Source organism: Perognathus longimembris, chromosome 16 (assembly GCF_023159225.1).
Source record: "Perognathus longimembris pacificus isolate PPM17 chromosome 16, ASM2315922v1, whole genome shotgun sequence".
NCBI classification, from domain to species: domain Eukaryota; kingdom Metazoa; phylum Chordata; class Mammalia; order Rodentia; family Heteromyidae; genus Perognathus; species Perognathus longimembris.
This window is the reverse complement of record NC_063176.1, coordinates 25612292-25629464: the sequence shown is the minus strand read 5'-3', so window position 1 is coordinate 25629464 and position 17173 is coordinate 25612292. Positions and strand designations below refer to the sequence as shown.

Here is a 17173-nt window from a genome sequence, read left to right as displayed (position 1 = left end):
TATATAATCATGAGTCCAGAAACTCTAAAAGTGAGACCATGTGAACAAAGATTCCTTGAAGAAATGCGAGTGGCAAAAATTTCTAAAGTATTGCTAAAATACTTGCTGTAACATTTTTGAAGTTCACTACAAACGTGATCATTTCACAGGATACAAGTTCAGTATTAAAGGAGGATCGCGTTACAACCTTTGAAGATGAAGAGTCCTATATTACTCAAGAACAGCAGGAGGACTCTCTTGCGTGTCAAGGAATTCTTGACTTAGAAGAAACTGATATGCCAGAATCGTTGGCTCCAGGAAGCTACCCAGAGTCTGTCTGTGAGGAGGATGTTACCTTGGCTTTGAAAGAGCTTGATGAACGATGCGAAGAAGAGGAAGCAGATTTCTCTGGACTCTCTAGGTGAGGTACCATCTCCAGCATGCAGCAAGGTGGTGTTTTCCATACAGTCCATTCTAAGGTGTCCCAGCTGTTTTGTCTATAAGTATACTCTCTTCATTTTAAAGAACAAAGTGACTTTTGTTACCATTAATGACTTTATTTAACAATTTTATTGGTTAAAAAAACTCTTTATAAAAATCGTGTGTGTGTGTGTGTGTGTGTGTGTGTGCGTGCGTGTGCGTGCGCGCGTGCGCCAGTCCTGATACTTGAATGCATGGCCTGGCGCTGTCCCTGAGCCTTTTTTGCCCAAGGCTAGTGCTCTACCACTTGAGCCACTTCCAGTTTTCTGGTGGTTAATTGAAGATAAGAGTCTCATGGACTTTCCTATACGGACTGGCTTTGAACCCAGTCCTCAGATCTCAGCCTCCTGAGTAGCTAGGATTACAGGCGTGGGCAACTGGCACCCAGTGTTATTTCTGATTTCTATAAGGTGATAGGGAGCTATCTTCTAATGGACATCATGTGATTTGAAGACCCTAACACATATCTTTATGAAGTGCCTGACTCAACTATTTCTTCATCTTCAGGACTTCAATTCAGAGTATACAACCCAGGCATCCTCACTGTTTTATTTTTTGTGCAGTGCCTAGCTGCTGGGATCATAAGCTCCTCAGGGGAAGCCAGTAGTCTTATGCTTCACTTTATCTACCTTACTACTGGGCTCAGTGTATACTAAAAATATAGCTGAGCTGGCTTTGTGTGTTGTGACAAGGTGCTTTGGCTTTAAATCTATAGTCTTTGGTTCAAATTCTGACTCAGATATTGAGCCTCACTACACTTTGTTTCAGTTATATCATAACCTTCTTACAATTGTGAAGCTTGAATGAAATGACCCATACAGCATATCTAATAGTCTTTGATGCAAAAGTACACAGTCAAAATTCTTCAATATTATCATTATTGATGGGAGGCTGCTCAAATAAGCGTTCAAAGTTGGGCCAGGTTTGGTGCCTTATGACAGCTCACTAGGAGGGTCACCATTGGAGGCTAGCCTTGGGAAAAAAAATTAGTAAGACACCATCTCAACCAATAAGTTTAACGTGGTGACACACTTGTGATCTGAGATATGCAGAAAACATAGGTAGGAGCTCTAGGTTGGTATAGGAAAAATCAAGACTCAAGACTAAGTTTTCTGAAAAATAAAGAAGGCGCGGCTGGGAATATGGCCTAGTGGTAAAGTGCTTGCCTCATATACATGAAGCCCTGGGTTCAATTCCTCATGCACCATATATATAGAAAAAAGCCAGAGGTGGCGCTGTGGCTCAAGAGGTTGAGTGCTAACCTTGAGCAAAAAGAAGCCAGAGACAGTGCTCAGGCCCTGAGTTCATGCCCCAGGACTGGCAACAAAAACAAAACAAAATAAAGAAGGCAAGAGACATAGCTCAAGTAGTACAGCACCTGCCTAGCAAGTTGAGGGCTCTGTGTTCAAGCCCCATACCTTAAAAAATAAGTGTGTAAACTTGGCCACTTAACAATGGAAGCATTATAATCTGTAATTTATAGAACAACAGCATATTATAAGTCCTGGGTTATTTTCAGTTACTTGAAACAAAGAGTTCTATTTCTAAAGATGTTAAATAGAAAGTGCAAAAATTTGCTTCTTCATGCTTTCTTTCTTACAAAGTTTAAGCTATTGTATTTTCTAAGTGTGTACGTGTGTGTGTGTGTGTGTGTGTTGAATGACTTAGTCTGTTCTTTTAAGATAGTCTGACGATTGTTATGATATTTATTAACAGTCAAGACGAGGACGAGCAGGATGGTTTCCCCGAAGTGCAGACATCACCTCTGCCCTCACCTTTTCTTTCTGCCATAATTGCGGCTTTTCAGCCAGTGGCCTATGATGATGAAGAAGAAGCCTGGCGCTGCCACGTCAGTCAGATGCTGTCAGACACGGATGGGTCCTGCGCAGTGTTCACGTTCCATGTGTTTTCGAGGCTATTTCAGGTCAGTGAAGTTTAAGGTTTCAGAATTCACATCAGAATCAGCTGTCAGAGCCTTGTAGCTCACACCTGGAACCTCACTATTTGTGAAGATGAGAAGCAAGGGATTAGGGTTTAATGTTAACCCCAACAGAAGTTTGTGAGACCCCCTTCTCAACTTACAGCTGAGCACAGTGGTGTGTGCCTGTCATCATAGCTTTGTGGAAGGCCAAATTGAAGATCTGGATTCCTTACCAGCCCAGGTCAAAAAGCCATGAGATTTGGTCTCCATGGAAAAAGCTGTAGGAGGGGGAATGGAGGGGTTGCACATGTCTTCCCAGCCACAATGGGAAGCGTAATAGGTGGATAACAGTCCAGGCCTGGGAAGCTATCTCAAAATTAGCCAGTGCAACTGGGCACTGGTAGCTAATGCCTATAATCCTAGCAACTCAGGAGACTGAGGTCTGAGGATCAGTTCAAAGCCAGCCCAGGCAGGAAGGTCCATGTGACTCTTATCTCCAGGTAACTACCAAAAAGCCAGAAGTGGAGCTATGGCTCAGTGGTAGAGCACTAGCCTTGAGTACAAAAGCTCAGAGACAGCACCCAGGCCCTGAGTTCAAGCCCCAGGACACACACACAGAAATGTAGCTTGCCAATACAACCTAACAAGCACAAGGCCTTGTTTTCAAACCCCAGTACTGCCTCCCCACCCCTCATGGAACTTCCTGAAGAAGTTACAAGGGTTTTTTTTTCCCCCTACTATTTATACTGATCATCTTAATGAATATTACTTTCTAAGCTAGTAGTAGTATTTAAATTCACAAAATGTCCCTGTGCTGCTGAAATAATATTATTATTAGTACTTCTGGCTACACCTTAAGACAATTGGAATAAAACTTCAATGCAACATCAGATGAGTTTTTTCTGTAATGTGCTACCATTGCACAAACCCAGAAACTAAAGGCATAGTCCACAGCTTCAAGCTTACAGTGAAATCCATAAAGTCCCTAAGGAGGTGTTAAATGAATTGCCACTTCCATCACTGTAAATGGAGCATTTTAGCTGCTATGGTTGCTTTGGGGCTGAAGCAATAAGAGCTATCATGTGTTGAGTACTCACTGAATGCTCCGTACTTGCTCAGTGTTCTTCATTAAGTACTCTTTATGGAATGTGGGTACTACTTCAGCATTCTGTAGCTAGGAACCTACAGTACAGAGAAATGCCACCACTTAAGCCTTTATCCTCTCAACTACCTACCAGCTTTCTACCCCACCTATGCCACTGCCCACCATGAAGACCCAGCTAAGTACATGTCTCACTGAAGTTTCCCCAACCATGCAGCCTCCAGTGCCCCTTCTAGTATGTTCTGTAGTATATTCATAGGAATGTTTATTTACTTAATCCTGTGCTGACTGTGTCACTGCTTGGTTTTCTATTTATATTCTTTTCTTTCCAGGGGTTGTGTTTCTCAATGCCTAAAGCTATGCCTTAGGATTTTCTTTCTCCCTCCCTTCTTCCCTCCATATAGCTCAGTGCTACCTAACTATATAGAGAGTGATATAGATAGATAGATAGATAGATAGATAGATAGATAGATAGATAGATAGATAGATAATCTGCGCAATAACTATACAATGGGAAATATAGTCTAATTTACCAAGTATTGTGGGTCAGTCACTGCCTGGTGGCTTATATGAATAAACACCCTTGGATTCTGAGAAGATACCTTTTTATGACTTAACACAGATGGCAGCTTATACCAAGAATCATGACCTACACTTGAAAGTTTCTTTCAGGTAGAACTTAACTTTAGAAGAGCAAATGAGGGCATGGCTTCCAGAGACAAGCAGCGCATAGTCCTCTGTCTTGGGAAAGTGAATGGCATGTGACATTGGGTTTGTTTGTTTTTTCTAGTACTGGTATTTATATCATTTTTAGAAAGTAATGTATTCCCTAAAGAAATAGGTAAAATATTTCAGTTATAGAATTCTATTACTACAACATTATATAGGATTATATTACTACAGTAATTGTAAAAGAAAAGTCTATTCCAGTGGTAAATTATCCTTCTGTACTTAAAAGTGAAAAGCCTTTTTATGATACTAAATGCTTTCCCCCACAGACAATTCAGAGGAAGTTTGGAGAAATAACTAACGAGGCAGTCAGCTTTCTGGGTGAGAGTCTGCAGCGTATCGGCACCAAATTTAAAAGTTCCTTGGACGTGATGATGATGTGTTCAGAGTGTCCAACGGTCTTTGTGGATGCTGAAACGGTAAGTGTTTAAATGCATCCTTGTTAGGAAGACTGAATTGGAATGGCAGCCTTCAGTTTGGTCTTCTTTAAACATTAAAGTGTCAAAGTTCATATTTTCAACTTGATAATACATACCTGGCAAAATGCTGCCCCAGGTTATAAGATGTAAAGCCCCAGAACTCTCCTGCTTCTGGTCCTCCCTGCCCTTGCCCTGGCCCCACCGATTCCCGGATAGGAAGCTGGAAGGTCACACTGTAGAGATGTATCCTTTCCTGATTCTTGAATAAAAATGGGTAGGAGATGAGTAGGCCTCCCCATGATGGAAAGCCTTGATCTGCTGTGACTTGTAGCCAAGCACATTTATGGATTACATAGCTGTATGCTCAGAGAAGGTTTCCCATCTTCAGGGATGGTGCCTTGGGAGTGTGTACCGAGTGTCTAATGTGCCACTTCCTGCCCATGCCAAAATGGGACAGTGTAGTAAAGGACAACCAACTGGCAGCTATTCCATGACCTGGAAACTGTCAGTCTCATGACTGTGATCATAGTGTAATGTGGATCAATGTGTGTCTGATTTGACAGCTGATGTCATGTGGTTTGCTAGAAACACTCAAGTTCAGTGTTTTGGAGCTACAAGAACACCTGGATACCTACAATGCCAAAAGAGAAGCAGCTGAACAGGTCAGTCATCTTTTCTAGGGTGAAAAGGTAGTTTACTTTTGCCACTACAATTATTTCCCTGGACAGAGAGAAGAGGCCCTCTCTTAGCTCCTGTCTCAGGCTTGTGTGGGGATGGAGTCTGGAAACTCTTCCCTGTTCAGTGAATCCATCTCTGATTTTGAGAAATGGGTTCTGTAATAGCCTAAGAGAACCTGGAAGACCATAGCTTTATAAAAAGCTTCAGTGTGGAGAGACTGATAGCCACTCTAAACATTACAAGTGGGGAAATAGAAGTAGTATTTGCAAATGCATTGCAGAATTGTGGTCTAGAATGTCTCCACACTGACAGCACTCCCATCTTCCCCCATGATGTGAATGTGTGCAGGCAAACAAAGGGCATAGCTAAGTTACAGATGTTACCTACTGAGAAATACTTCTTCCATTCCAATCTCTCATTGAAAACTAGCCCCCTAGAGTGAATCTGGATGTTTTCAAATGGCAAGTACAAAAATACAAAGAAAATCTGCTCCCCTTTCAGACAAACTGCATGACATAGGCATGTTTGTTTTAGCAAAGATGAATGTTCATTAAGTATGAAAAATGATGTGTAAAGTCTGATTCTTGTCTTCTAAATATAATAGATAGGGTCATAAAATATAAATACTACCTATAAATATATCTAAAACCCAAAATAGTTCAAAATCTGAAACTTTTTAATAAGCAAAACAATATTTCAAGTAGAAAAATCCCATAAAATGGTGTGGTCAAAAAGGAGTATGAAAGGGTTGGGGATATAGCCTAGTGGCAAGAGTGCCTGCCTCAGATACACGAGGCCCTAGGTTTGATTCCCCAGCACCACATATACAGAAAACGGCCAGAAGCGGCGCTGTGGCTCAAGTGGCAGAGTGCTAGCCTTGAGTGGGAAGAAGCCAGGGACAGTGCTCAGGCCCTGAGTCCAAGGCCCAGGACTGGCCAAAAAGAAAAGGAGTATGAAAAAATGAGGGCCAGGGTGGCACAAGACTCCGAGTTCAAATCCCAGTATTCCAACCCCTCCCCCCCTGAAAATGTATAAGAAAACGATTATCATGAGTATATAAATTAAGAGTAAGGAATGATAGTAAATGCCAAACAACCACACTTATAATCCTAGCTACTAAAAAAGCTGACATGGACCACATTTTGAGGCTAGCCTCAGCAAAAAACCAGATGGTCACCTCCACTGCAGGAAGCAAAACAGAAGGGTCCATTTTGTAGTCTAAGATTGTAGTCCTCTTGTAAAAATAATGAAAATAAAAAGGGCTGGAAGTGTAGCTCAGGTGGTAGAGTGCTTATCAAGTGCAACCTCAATACTCCCTGCCTTTCCCTGTCCCCCTCAAAGCCCACCAAGTAAGTACAAGACCTATACCATGTTGTCTTTATGTTAGAACACTCACTAAAGATGTCATTTTTTTTTCCTAAAATGATCTGTATATTTAATGTGATCTGATTCAAAAATCTCTGACCATTTATGGGACCTTCCTCATCTGATTCTAAAATGTATACAAACAGCTAACAGTAGTGCACACAATTTTCTTAGATATAGTTCAGCAAACTCCAGCTTTCAGATCATCTCTAGCCCACTGCTTAATTTTGTAAATAAAGTTTTTGTGGAACTGAGCCATCTCATTTGTTTGCAGTTTTCAGATTACAAGATGTAAGTGTTTGCAGCACAGACAATATAGTTGATAAAACCTAAGTTATTTACTGTTCCCCTTTATAGAGAGGTTTTCCATACTTGTCTATAAAGAACAACAGCAAAGTTTGAATTTAGACTTGTATGCGGTAAGATTTATTACACACGTCAAACAGGGTCAAAGACCAATGAAATATAGTAGAGAATCAAGTAAGAGATCTCATAATGTAATCACAGAATTAAAAATACTATTGTAGTGCAGTAGAAAAGAATTTACTCAACAAATTATATTTGTATGGGAGACTCCTTCCTGAGGCACCATCTCTCTGTTTCTTGCCCTATCTAATCTTTTTTTTTTCCCTACTGTTTTCTCCTTTCTCCTTTTCTACCAATCACATGCTTTCTTGCAGTCTTCTCACTCTACTGGTTTGACCTTCTTTGATGGTACTGGGGATGAAACATAGACACTTGTGCCATACTATGCAAGGTATATACTAGCCATACTAGTGAGTATATACTCAGCCCCTACTAGTATTTTGTTATATATTCTTTAATGTTTATCTCCCTAGCACAGTGAGACTAGAAATTTCTAGGGTTTGTTGTTAGCCTGAATTCCTGCTGTAATCACCGTAATGACAAGGCCCCACGAGGAAAACTGTACACAGACTGTTAAGCTCACTTCTCTGAACTTCCCTTTTCTCCAGCATTGTGGCCCTCACTATCTCACCATCTTTGATTACTGTGTTTTCCTGGATACAATAGGAAACTGTGGGTACAAACTTGAGTCTCTTCAGCCTCTGTGTCCAGAGACATGTATACGAATACCCCTAGAGTCAGCAGTGGGCAAGGACAGAGCTCAGGACTTGCCTCTGATACCTCAGTCCTGGCTGGTAGTTCTCAGTGAGTGTAATTTTCCTTGGACCATTGAGTTTACACAAGCCTCTCTATCATACCCAGAGCAGAGCTTCCTCACTAGATAAATATGAAGCTTTAAGCAAAGAAAACAGGACAGGGAGATCAATTTGAATGGGGACTGGGGCTGTTTGCTGTGTCTTACATGCACTAGGAATGGTGTGGACCTGCCCTTTGCTGCCGCCATGGAACTGTTTTGTTGAGGCTTGTCTTTAACAGGTTAAAGATCAGAAATAATTACCCTGAAGCCAGGCACTGATGACTCACACCTGTCATCCTAGCTACACAGGGGGCTGAGATCTGAGGATTAATTATGGTTCAAAGCCAGCCTGGGCAGTAAAGTCCATGAGACTCCTATCTCCAATTAGAAAACCTGAAGTGGAACTGTGTGTGTCAAAGTGGTAGAGCAAAAAAAGCTCAGGGACAGTGCCCAGGCCCTGAGTTCAAGCTCCACAGCTAACAAAATAAATAAAAATTACATCGACTAGTGTTCCCTAATATGCTGAATTAGTATGTATGTGATATAAAAAAACTAACTTAATATGAATAAGTCATTAAAGAATCAACTAAAATTATAATTTCCTCCAAGTCTTGGGCAAGTTGAAGTACCATAATGACAATTCTGTGTATAAACATTTTAATGTTGGGTATGAATAGAGATAAATTCACCAATCCATGGTAGATGTCAAGTGAATTTTGCTAATGTTAAGAAATCTGCTGATAGCTTTTGACAGTGACTGCCGCTGGCCACATCTCACCCGAAAAGCTTAACATGTTTTTCTCTGGAGATGCTGTCAAGAAAATAGCCCAAGGGGCCAGTACAGTCTGAGTGACTGGAATAAAAGGAACCAGAGGTCAAAGAGATGGTTCTGGAAATAACTGGTGTCTGATTTTAATTCTTTCCATGCAAAACATTAAGCTACAACTGAAAATTTTAAATCTCTAATATTAGAATATCTTCAGAGTCGCTATGTAATGTAACACACACACACACACACACACACACACACACACACACACACACCGATATCAAAAGAAATGACATTCAAAACCGAGGAATTTCTTGAGGCTTTTAGGTTTTACTTCAGTTGGAAATTCGGATTCCGGCATCCTTTTCTGTTCTGCACAATGCTGTTCTTTTGTTTTTATTTAACAGAAGAAAATGTACTTAAATGTCAACCTTGAGAATAACCCCTGGAATAAGAAAAACCGTATTTGGTTTCTACATCTACTTATCTTTTGAAATAATATTTATCATTTATTGTCATCTAAAAGGTAGTAAAAGATTTAAGTGAACCTTGGTTTCTGTTTCACTGATGAAAACTGACAGCAGTCTTCTGAGAATTACACTTCTGATAAGCAAATAGAGCCAGTCAGTTCTGAGTTGTCTTATTAAATTGACTAGAAGGGAAGAAAATACTTCCTTATCTCCCCTTACATTAGGGAAAGGTCAGGAATAGATTGTGGAGATTTCTAATAAAATCTGCAAACAAAAGGCTTTTCTTACCTAGAAGACTGTTTATAATAATTTTCATTAGTAAACTCATAGTAGTGCGTATCATGTTATATTGACTTCTTACCATGCTCTCATTTGTTCTGTGAGGGGGTGAAAGTGTTCTATCTACAAACAATCCTAGAGCTTCAAGTCATTGTAAGTTTGTAGTTTTGTTGTGGATAATTTCACTGTGTATTATTACACAATTACTGTATTAAAATTTGCTGTTACTTATTTCTTCAGTGGTTAGACAATTGTAAAAGGACATTTGGTGCCAAAGAAGACATATATAGAATAAACACAGATGCCCAGGTAAGTCTCTTGTCCTTGCTTTTAGTGTATTTCTGTGCCAGGTAGAACAACATATGTGTTCAAATGTCCTTAATTAGTATTCCTAGAAATAAAGAATATTGCAGAACTTTTCATATTGCTTATCAGAACAATCTTTGTAAAAATTCAGTTTGATGAAATATTAGTTTAGTAAAGAAAAATTCACTTTTATAAAAATGAGCCACCAGCTTGTGACAGAAACTTAGTAACATCCATTAGATAACCCTGCGGGCTATCTGGGCCGTCAGGTTGGCAATCAGATGCATCGGCTCTAAGAGCAAGAAAGACCTTCTGCATTAGTGTTCTGTACATATCAGAAAGCAAACCTATGGCTATGTATCCAAATTAGTGAAATTCTGATTGGATAACTTTATCTCTAATATGAAGTAAATGAAAATATCAGTGCTATATTTCTTAGGGAAAGATGGACAAAAAATATTTTCAAGATCTGCTAGCCATCCTAATGGGAGCAACTTCATTTGGGGAAATGTGTTTATGGACTAAACAATCTCCACAATTAAGTAGTTACATGGTATAGATTTCTAATCTCAACAAAAGCTATCATACTATTATAATGAAATATAAAGTTTAGAAAAATGAAATGTTGAGAACAATCAGTTTTGTTTACTCTTTCTGGCGCTATGCTGACAGGCATTTTACAGTCATCACCACTGCCCTTGGAACTCAGGCAGGCAGGTTCTCTCTTTTAGTCATTCCTGTTTTGGAACTGAGGCACAGAGAAGTTAATTTATCTAAACTTTGAAATAGTGGAACCAGGATTCAAATGAAGGCAAACTGAATCAAGTCCTGTAATAGGTTAGGGGAGAATGCAAGCCATCTGTATAAAGAAATGAGGTGATAAGGAGTTAGCCCTGGCCCAAAATTAGATCCGAAGGCCTTGGTGGCCAGTGTTTAAATGATTCTTTTGGTAACTTTTCCCTTATAAATTAGATGAATATGCAGAGAGGTTGCTCTCCCTTTCTTCAAGACTCTAGGTCAGTCAGCGTAGTTTCAGCTTTCTACATGTAAATGGAAAACTGCAAACTGTATATTTAAGTCTTTGATTTGTATCTTCCTTCACTTTTCATGTTCAGTGCTGTATGCATAGAAAGCTCTTTTTATACAACTATCTCTGCTGTCATTGTATACTAGTAATCGTGTGCATAATCAGTGAATGTTTTTTGACTGAAGTGATGCGGCATATACATGAAAATTTCAACATATTGAAAAGCAGAGTTTAAACTGTGCATGTGGATAGTCATCCTCAAACATCTGCGCTTTAGCATATTTACCTGTCTTGAGTTGAGAGCTATAGGAGGACACTGGCAGTCCAGTCCTGAAGATCACAAGCTTCAATGCTTATTCCATGTATGCTAAAAGAAATAAGAATTTCTAGTTCAAACTCGAAATTCCTCATGAAACAAACTACAGAAATCCACGCCTCAGAAGCACAACCTTATGCTAATGTGCTCTGCTCATGTTGACTCAAGGACTATCCTGGTGAGCAGCATGGAGCTGAAGTTCACCTTTGCTTAGCAAATCCCTTCCAAATGTTATATCAACAGTCCTTCAGAGGATGCTGTTTAAAAAAGCACACTTAAGGATGACTTCTAGAAGCTATATTTATATGATAGAAATGGCTCTTTGGGGGCTGGGAATGTGACTTAGTGGTAGAGTGCTTGCCTGGCATGCACAAAGCCCTGGGTTCAATTCCTCCAGCACCACTTAAACAGAAAAGGCAGGAAGTGGCGCTGAGGCTTAATAGGTAGAGCGCTAGCTTTGAGCAAAAAGCAGCTCAGGGATTGGGCCCAGGCTCTGAATCCAAGCCCAGGACTGGCAAAAAATAGTAATAAAAATTTTTAAATGGCTGTTTTAATGAAACTTGGTCCAAGTTACTGTAGATATTTTAATGTGGTAACTTTTAAGATAATCTATAAATGAAGACTTTTCACTACATGTTTTACATACATTATATCCTTTGATTCAAACTTAGTTAGGTCAAATTTCTGACACTAGATGACATTTGGAATACATTGTAAAACATTTCTGCTCTCGATATTCTGCACAAGTAAGGCAACCTGGGACAATTAGACATTGAAGGGTAGAAAGTCTAGAATCTTCTCATGGGTAAGTATTTACTCTGTAAGATTATAAGCAGTTCTTTCTTGAAAAATAATGGTATTTCACTCATTTTCTATTAGCAGTTTTCCACATTAGTAATGAAAATTTTGTTAGAGTTGGGTCTTGTCTTGTTGCTTATTATAAAGCTAAAATATTTGGATAACCGACACTTTGCCTAGCCAAAATTCCCAAGATCACACTAGTTGTTTTATTCTATGTTGCTTTGACACAAAAACAAACTGTGGCCTAAATTTGAGTTATTTGAGAATTGGGGGGGAGGGGGGGGCGGGGAAGCAGCCCTGAACTGTTGCAATAAAATCTAGAAAACTGTATTTCAGAAATAACATTTTTGTTGGGGTGTAAATATATGTTCTCCATTTTACCTGAGACATCTGTGACCCTAGTTAAAATTCCTTACACTAATTCTTGGTCTTTTTTTTCTTTCTTTGTATTTTTGTGACCCGATCACCTTCTTGCTTAGCAAATGGAAATTCTAGCAGTAAGTGACCTGCCTTGATTTATGGACTCCTTATCCCTGCCAGACAAACTGGTTTTCATCTGCCACTTGGCCTTTTGTGACCTTGTCATAGACTACTTTAAAAGTAGTGTGTGCTTGTATATCCCTAATCCATGAAATGTTGATTCTATAAAATAATGAAATTTGGTTTTGCCCTTTATATATATCTATATCTATATCTAAGCATAAATGCACAACTAGCAGTCACCTTTTTCTAAATATAACTAACATATCTCCTTCCAATTTTAAAAACCTTTTTACTCAAAGTGCACATGTTAATTTCATAGTCTCATGTACATGAGGTTGCCAGGTGATTCTCCTTAGAAAAATGACTTCATTTTTAAAGACAGACACTTCTTTAGGTTAAGAGGTGACCCAGTTTCCCTTTCTTTATCAATAGCCTATTGATAGATGCAGGGAGACCGCTACCTAGTCTATGCATCTGTAAGCTGAGAGTTTATCCTTTTCACAGCATCTAGTACATTGCCCTCTGACACATTCTATGTGTCCAAAGTAAAAATGTGCTTTATATTAAAAAGGAGTATGTTACCAAAGAGGCTTGTTTTATTTAAATGCCTGTCCTCAAGGCATCTTTCTTTCATCTGCCCTTCATAAGCTTCACACCATATTAACTTACTTACTACAGAAAAATCCCAAGACAATTTTAACCTGATGATAATTTTTAGCTACATACAACAATCACATCCAGATTAAATGTACTGTTATTTACTTGTAGGAACTGGAGCTCTGCAGAAGGTTATACAAACTGCATTTCCAACTGCTGCTTCTGTTCCAAGCCTACTGTAAACTCATCAGCCAAGTAAATACAATAAAAAATGAAGCAGAGGTAAGTATTCAGTGGACATTGTTTCCTTTCGAGAGTAGGCAAGTTTCTTACCTAGAATCACTTATGTCAGTTAAGGAATGACTTTTTTTTAATGGTGTGCATGCACTGTCAGGTTATACTAGAAAGACTGCCAATACCTAGTCATCTTCACAGACTCAAAAGGTTATGGTAACAGAAATAGATCAACCCTTTTCAAAAGTCAAGTAAAAAACAGTCAATAGGCATAAAATTAGACTGAGACCTCTAGTTTAAATTATAATCTAGTTGTATTTAATTTTATGAATGCATATAAGAATCAAGATGGTAAAAACACTTAGAAACCATTAATGTGTAGGTACACAGATAACTATCATTGGGAAAATGACAACTTGTAAACAAGAAACCACATGTACATATTTGTACTTATAAAGCACCCTGATTAAATAACTTTAAATAGACATCTTGAGTCTCCCCAATAAATGATTCATTATCTAAAATAAACATATTATCACATGTTGAGACAATATAAACATTGTGATTGGGGGGAGGAGAGAGGGGGGTATGAGGGACGAGGTAAACAGTACAAGAAATGTATCCAGTGCCTAACGTATGAAACTGTAACCTCTCTGTACATCAGTTTGATAATAAAAATTTGAAAAAATAAATAACTTGCCCAGAAAAAAAAAATAAACATTGTGATTTGTCAAAAAATATTTAAGGTCTGAGACATGTGGCTTAGTGGTAAAGTGCTTGCCTAGCATGCGTGAAGCCCTGGGTTCGATTCCTCAATTCCTCAGAACCACATACACAGAAAAAGCCAGAAGTGGTGCTGTTGTTCAAGTGCTAGAGTGCTAGCCTTGAGTAAAAGAACCTCAGGGACCGTGCCCAGGCCCTGAGTTCAAGCCCCAGGACTGGCTATCTATATTTACACTAAGTATAGAGGTAAATGGCTCTAATCCTAGCATTTGGGAATCTAAGGGCAGGATTTCAAATTCAAGGGCAGCCTGGATTACCAAGTGAGAGACTGGCATTTGAAACATTTGACATTGGAAAATAAACTCCTCACAGCCAATTACAAATGTTCCCATGGTACTGAAGCTTGGAACCAATCCTGAGAGTTGTATCCATTCTAGGTCATCAACATGTCAGAGGAACTTGCCCACCTGGAGAGCATCCTCAAAGAAGCAGAGGCTGCTTCTGAAAATGAAGAAATCGACATTTCCAAGGCTGTGCAAAGCACCATAGAAACTGCCATTCATTCTCTAATTGAAACTTTGAAAAATAAGGAATTTGTATCTGCCGTAGCTCAAGTCAAAGCATTCAGGTAAAATGTGCAGGGCTTTAAAGATGCCCTTCTCTCACTAGACAAGCTTACGTTTTGGTCTTTGATTACCTGTTTCAATGAGCCATGTCTCTGTGACAGGAAACGACTTTGTTCTTTTAACATGCAGGTAATACTTTGAGTAATATTTGCTCAGATACCTATTTTATCCATGACTAATGGCTTCCATGAACGGTGGTCTATTTCAGGACTCTCTGGCCCAATGACATCTTCGGCAGCTGCGAGGATGACCCGGTGCAGACGCTGCTGCACATCTACTTCCACCATCAGACCCTGGGCCAGACGGGCAGCTTCGCGGTCATCGGCTCCAACCTGGACATGTCTGAAGCCAACTACAAACTGATGGAGCTCAACCTGGAGATGAGAGAGTCTCTGCGCATGGTGCAATCGTACCAACCTCTAGCACAGGTCAAACCCATTGGGAATATGGTGAGCACTGGATTCTGAGGAACTTCAGGCATTGTGGAGAGAAACTGAACTCTGAAGATATTTAAGAATATTAACCAAGCACCTTTTATGAACCCTTGCAATTCACTGATAACTTTCCTGGCAGCACCTACAATTAAAGTGTAACTAATTAACTATTAAACTAGCAAAGGCAAAGATCTGAAGGAGGAAAAAATAAAACTGCAATTCTTTTAATAGCTGCCAATACTTCCCACAATAACTATGAAGAAGGAATTTTTTTAATATGTATCCTATATGAAAAGAAAAGGGCTAAAAGTGATGCGTACAAATACATTACTTTCTGGAGAAAGCAAAGAATTCTAAGACCGTTTGCAATCAAGGCCTCTGATACTGGGACGTCAGAACAGGTGAAAGGAGGCTGAAGTCACGGCTGACTCTTGAGCAGATGACCTGCAGAACTGCTTGGATTCACTCACATCCTCTACACTTAGTGTATGATCATCTACATGAACATTGGGGCACATGGATAGACACAGACTTATTTGCAGATACCATTGAGTTCTTTCAATTGATGGGATAGGGTTTGGATTGTTTTTGTGTGTGTGTGGGTTTTTATTTTTTGGTCTGTATAAGGAATTATGTGTGTGTGAGTGGGGTGTGTGGGTATTTTCAAGGTGTGGCTGTCTGGTGGTGATATCTCAGAGCATGCCTAAAAGAGCACTGCAAGATTATTTTTGAAGAAATTTTATTTTATTAGCGCTAACTCTTCATAGTGTGTAAATGTTAGAACATTTTAATAATATTTTAAATCTGGGATTTCCCAGTATTTCAAAAAGAAATAATATATCTGTTAAGGTTATTGGAATGCTGCTCAGTTCTCTGATCAGTGCTTATGTTACGATTGTTGATAACTAACCAAAGTAGATGCCTGCAGAGACTTTAAAATGTAAAAATAAAGATGTATGCTGCCCGTCAGCGATTCTCATTAGAAAAGTTAACTTATTTTACTCCATAATTATTATAGAAACTGTATAGACTAAAACCAGTATTTTCTTGTACATTTGTGCCATGCACTGTTATACAAGAGTAGGTATACAAAGCTAAAGGAAGAATTGTGGTCATGTATGGTTCTTGCAGGCTATGAAGTCTGTAGAATTCGAAAGAAGAGATGCAAATGCATTTTTCTGCGATTCTTCTGGACTCACATGCTAAAGGAACCTGGGGAACAGAAAGGAAGCCTGAAGACTGACTACCAAAACTCGCAATATACTTACTTACCCACTGAGTCTGTAGCATAACACGAACTGGATTCTCTGTCCTTTTTTAAAATAGCATTTTGTAAAAGAAATGAATGTAGTCCCACGACTCCTGATTTGAAAGGAACACCTTCTATTTTTTATATGCATCTCTTATCCACTGTGACTTTTCTTTTTAAACTGGGCTCTGTGGTTGCAGAGTTTGGAATGCAGAAATGAAATGCTTAGCTTTGCCTTTCTTAGGGGTGTGGACCCTGCCAGAAATGTAATTATGCTCAAGTGCATTATTGGAAGGCACTGTGCACGCCGTTGGACTGCTGGCCAGAGTTATGTTCCCTACTGGTCACGGCACATTCATAATCACTGTATTTTTTGACCCTGATAAAAAAAAAATATTTTAATGGTGTTCTGGTACTGTAAATGGTGTCCTTTAAATTATTTAATAACTTTTGGGTTTGGGGCAGGCAGAGAGGGATGGTGTCTAGAGACACAACCACACTTTACATCCTATCTTACTCTCCCCTATCTTCTCACCCTCCCTACATCCTTTTTGTTAAAAATAAAAAAAAAAACACATTGTATATCTTGTCTTGTGTGGCATTTTTTAAGATTAAAAATATGCAGCATTTAGAAGCTTTACAAATGTTACGTACATAGTGAGTTTCATTTTTCCTTAAAAAAGGAATAAAACACTGGGTGCTGGTGGCTCACGCCTATAATCCTAACTACTCAGGAGGCTGAGATTTGAGGATCACAGTTCCAAGCCAGCCCAGGCAGAAAAGTCCCTGTGAGAATTATCTCCACTTAACTACTCAAAAACTGGAAACTAGTGCTGTGGCTCAAGTGGCAGAACACTAGCCTTGAGTACAAAAACACTCAGGGACAGGGCCCAGGCCCTGAGTTCAAGCCCTACAACCAATCTGAAATAAAAAAGGAATAAACCAGGTATGTTGGCTCACAGTTTGAAGCAGACAAATCTGAGAGAATCTTATGATTATGCAGCAAAAAGCCAGACCTGGGGCT

At 39.2% G+C, this 17173-nt stretch overlaps 1 protein-coding gene across 8 annotated transcripts in view; it reads left to right on the top strand.

Annotated features, from left to right (window-relative positions):
- Positions 1-16918, top strand: part of Fryl (FRY like transcription coactivator) — a 166340-nt gene extending 149422 nt beyond the window's left edge. For 5 of the 8 annotated variants that reach the window (XM_048364235.1, XM_048364231.1, XM_048364229.1 and 2 more), the window contains 9 exons: positions 150-400; positions 2176-2383; positions 4481-4630; positions 5194-5292; positions 9594-9662; positions 12283-12300; positions 13055-13165; positions 14278-14468; positions 14675-16918. In XM_048364235.1, the coding sequence (XP_048220192.1) occupies positions 150-400; positions 2176-2383; positions 4481-4630; positions 5194-5292; positions 9594-9662; positions 12283-12300; positions 13055-13165; positions 14278-14468; positions 14675-14933 (1356 nt within the window). In that variant the 3' untranslated portion in view covers positions 14934-16918. Of the gene's footprint in view, positions 1-149; positions 401-2175; positions 2384-4480; positions 4631-5193; positions 5293-9593; positions 9663-12282; positions 12301-13054; positions 13166-14277; positions 14469-14674 lie in introns of those variants that run through there. The other 3 variants (XM_048364232.1, XM_048364230.1, XR_007213545.1) reach the window with 2 other exon arrangements.
- Positions 16919-17173: the final 255 nt, after the last annotated feature.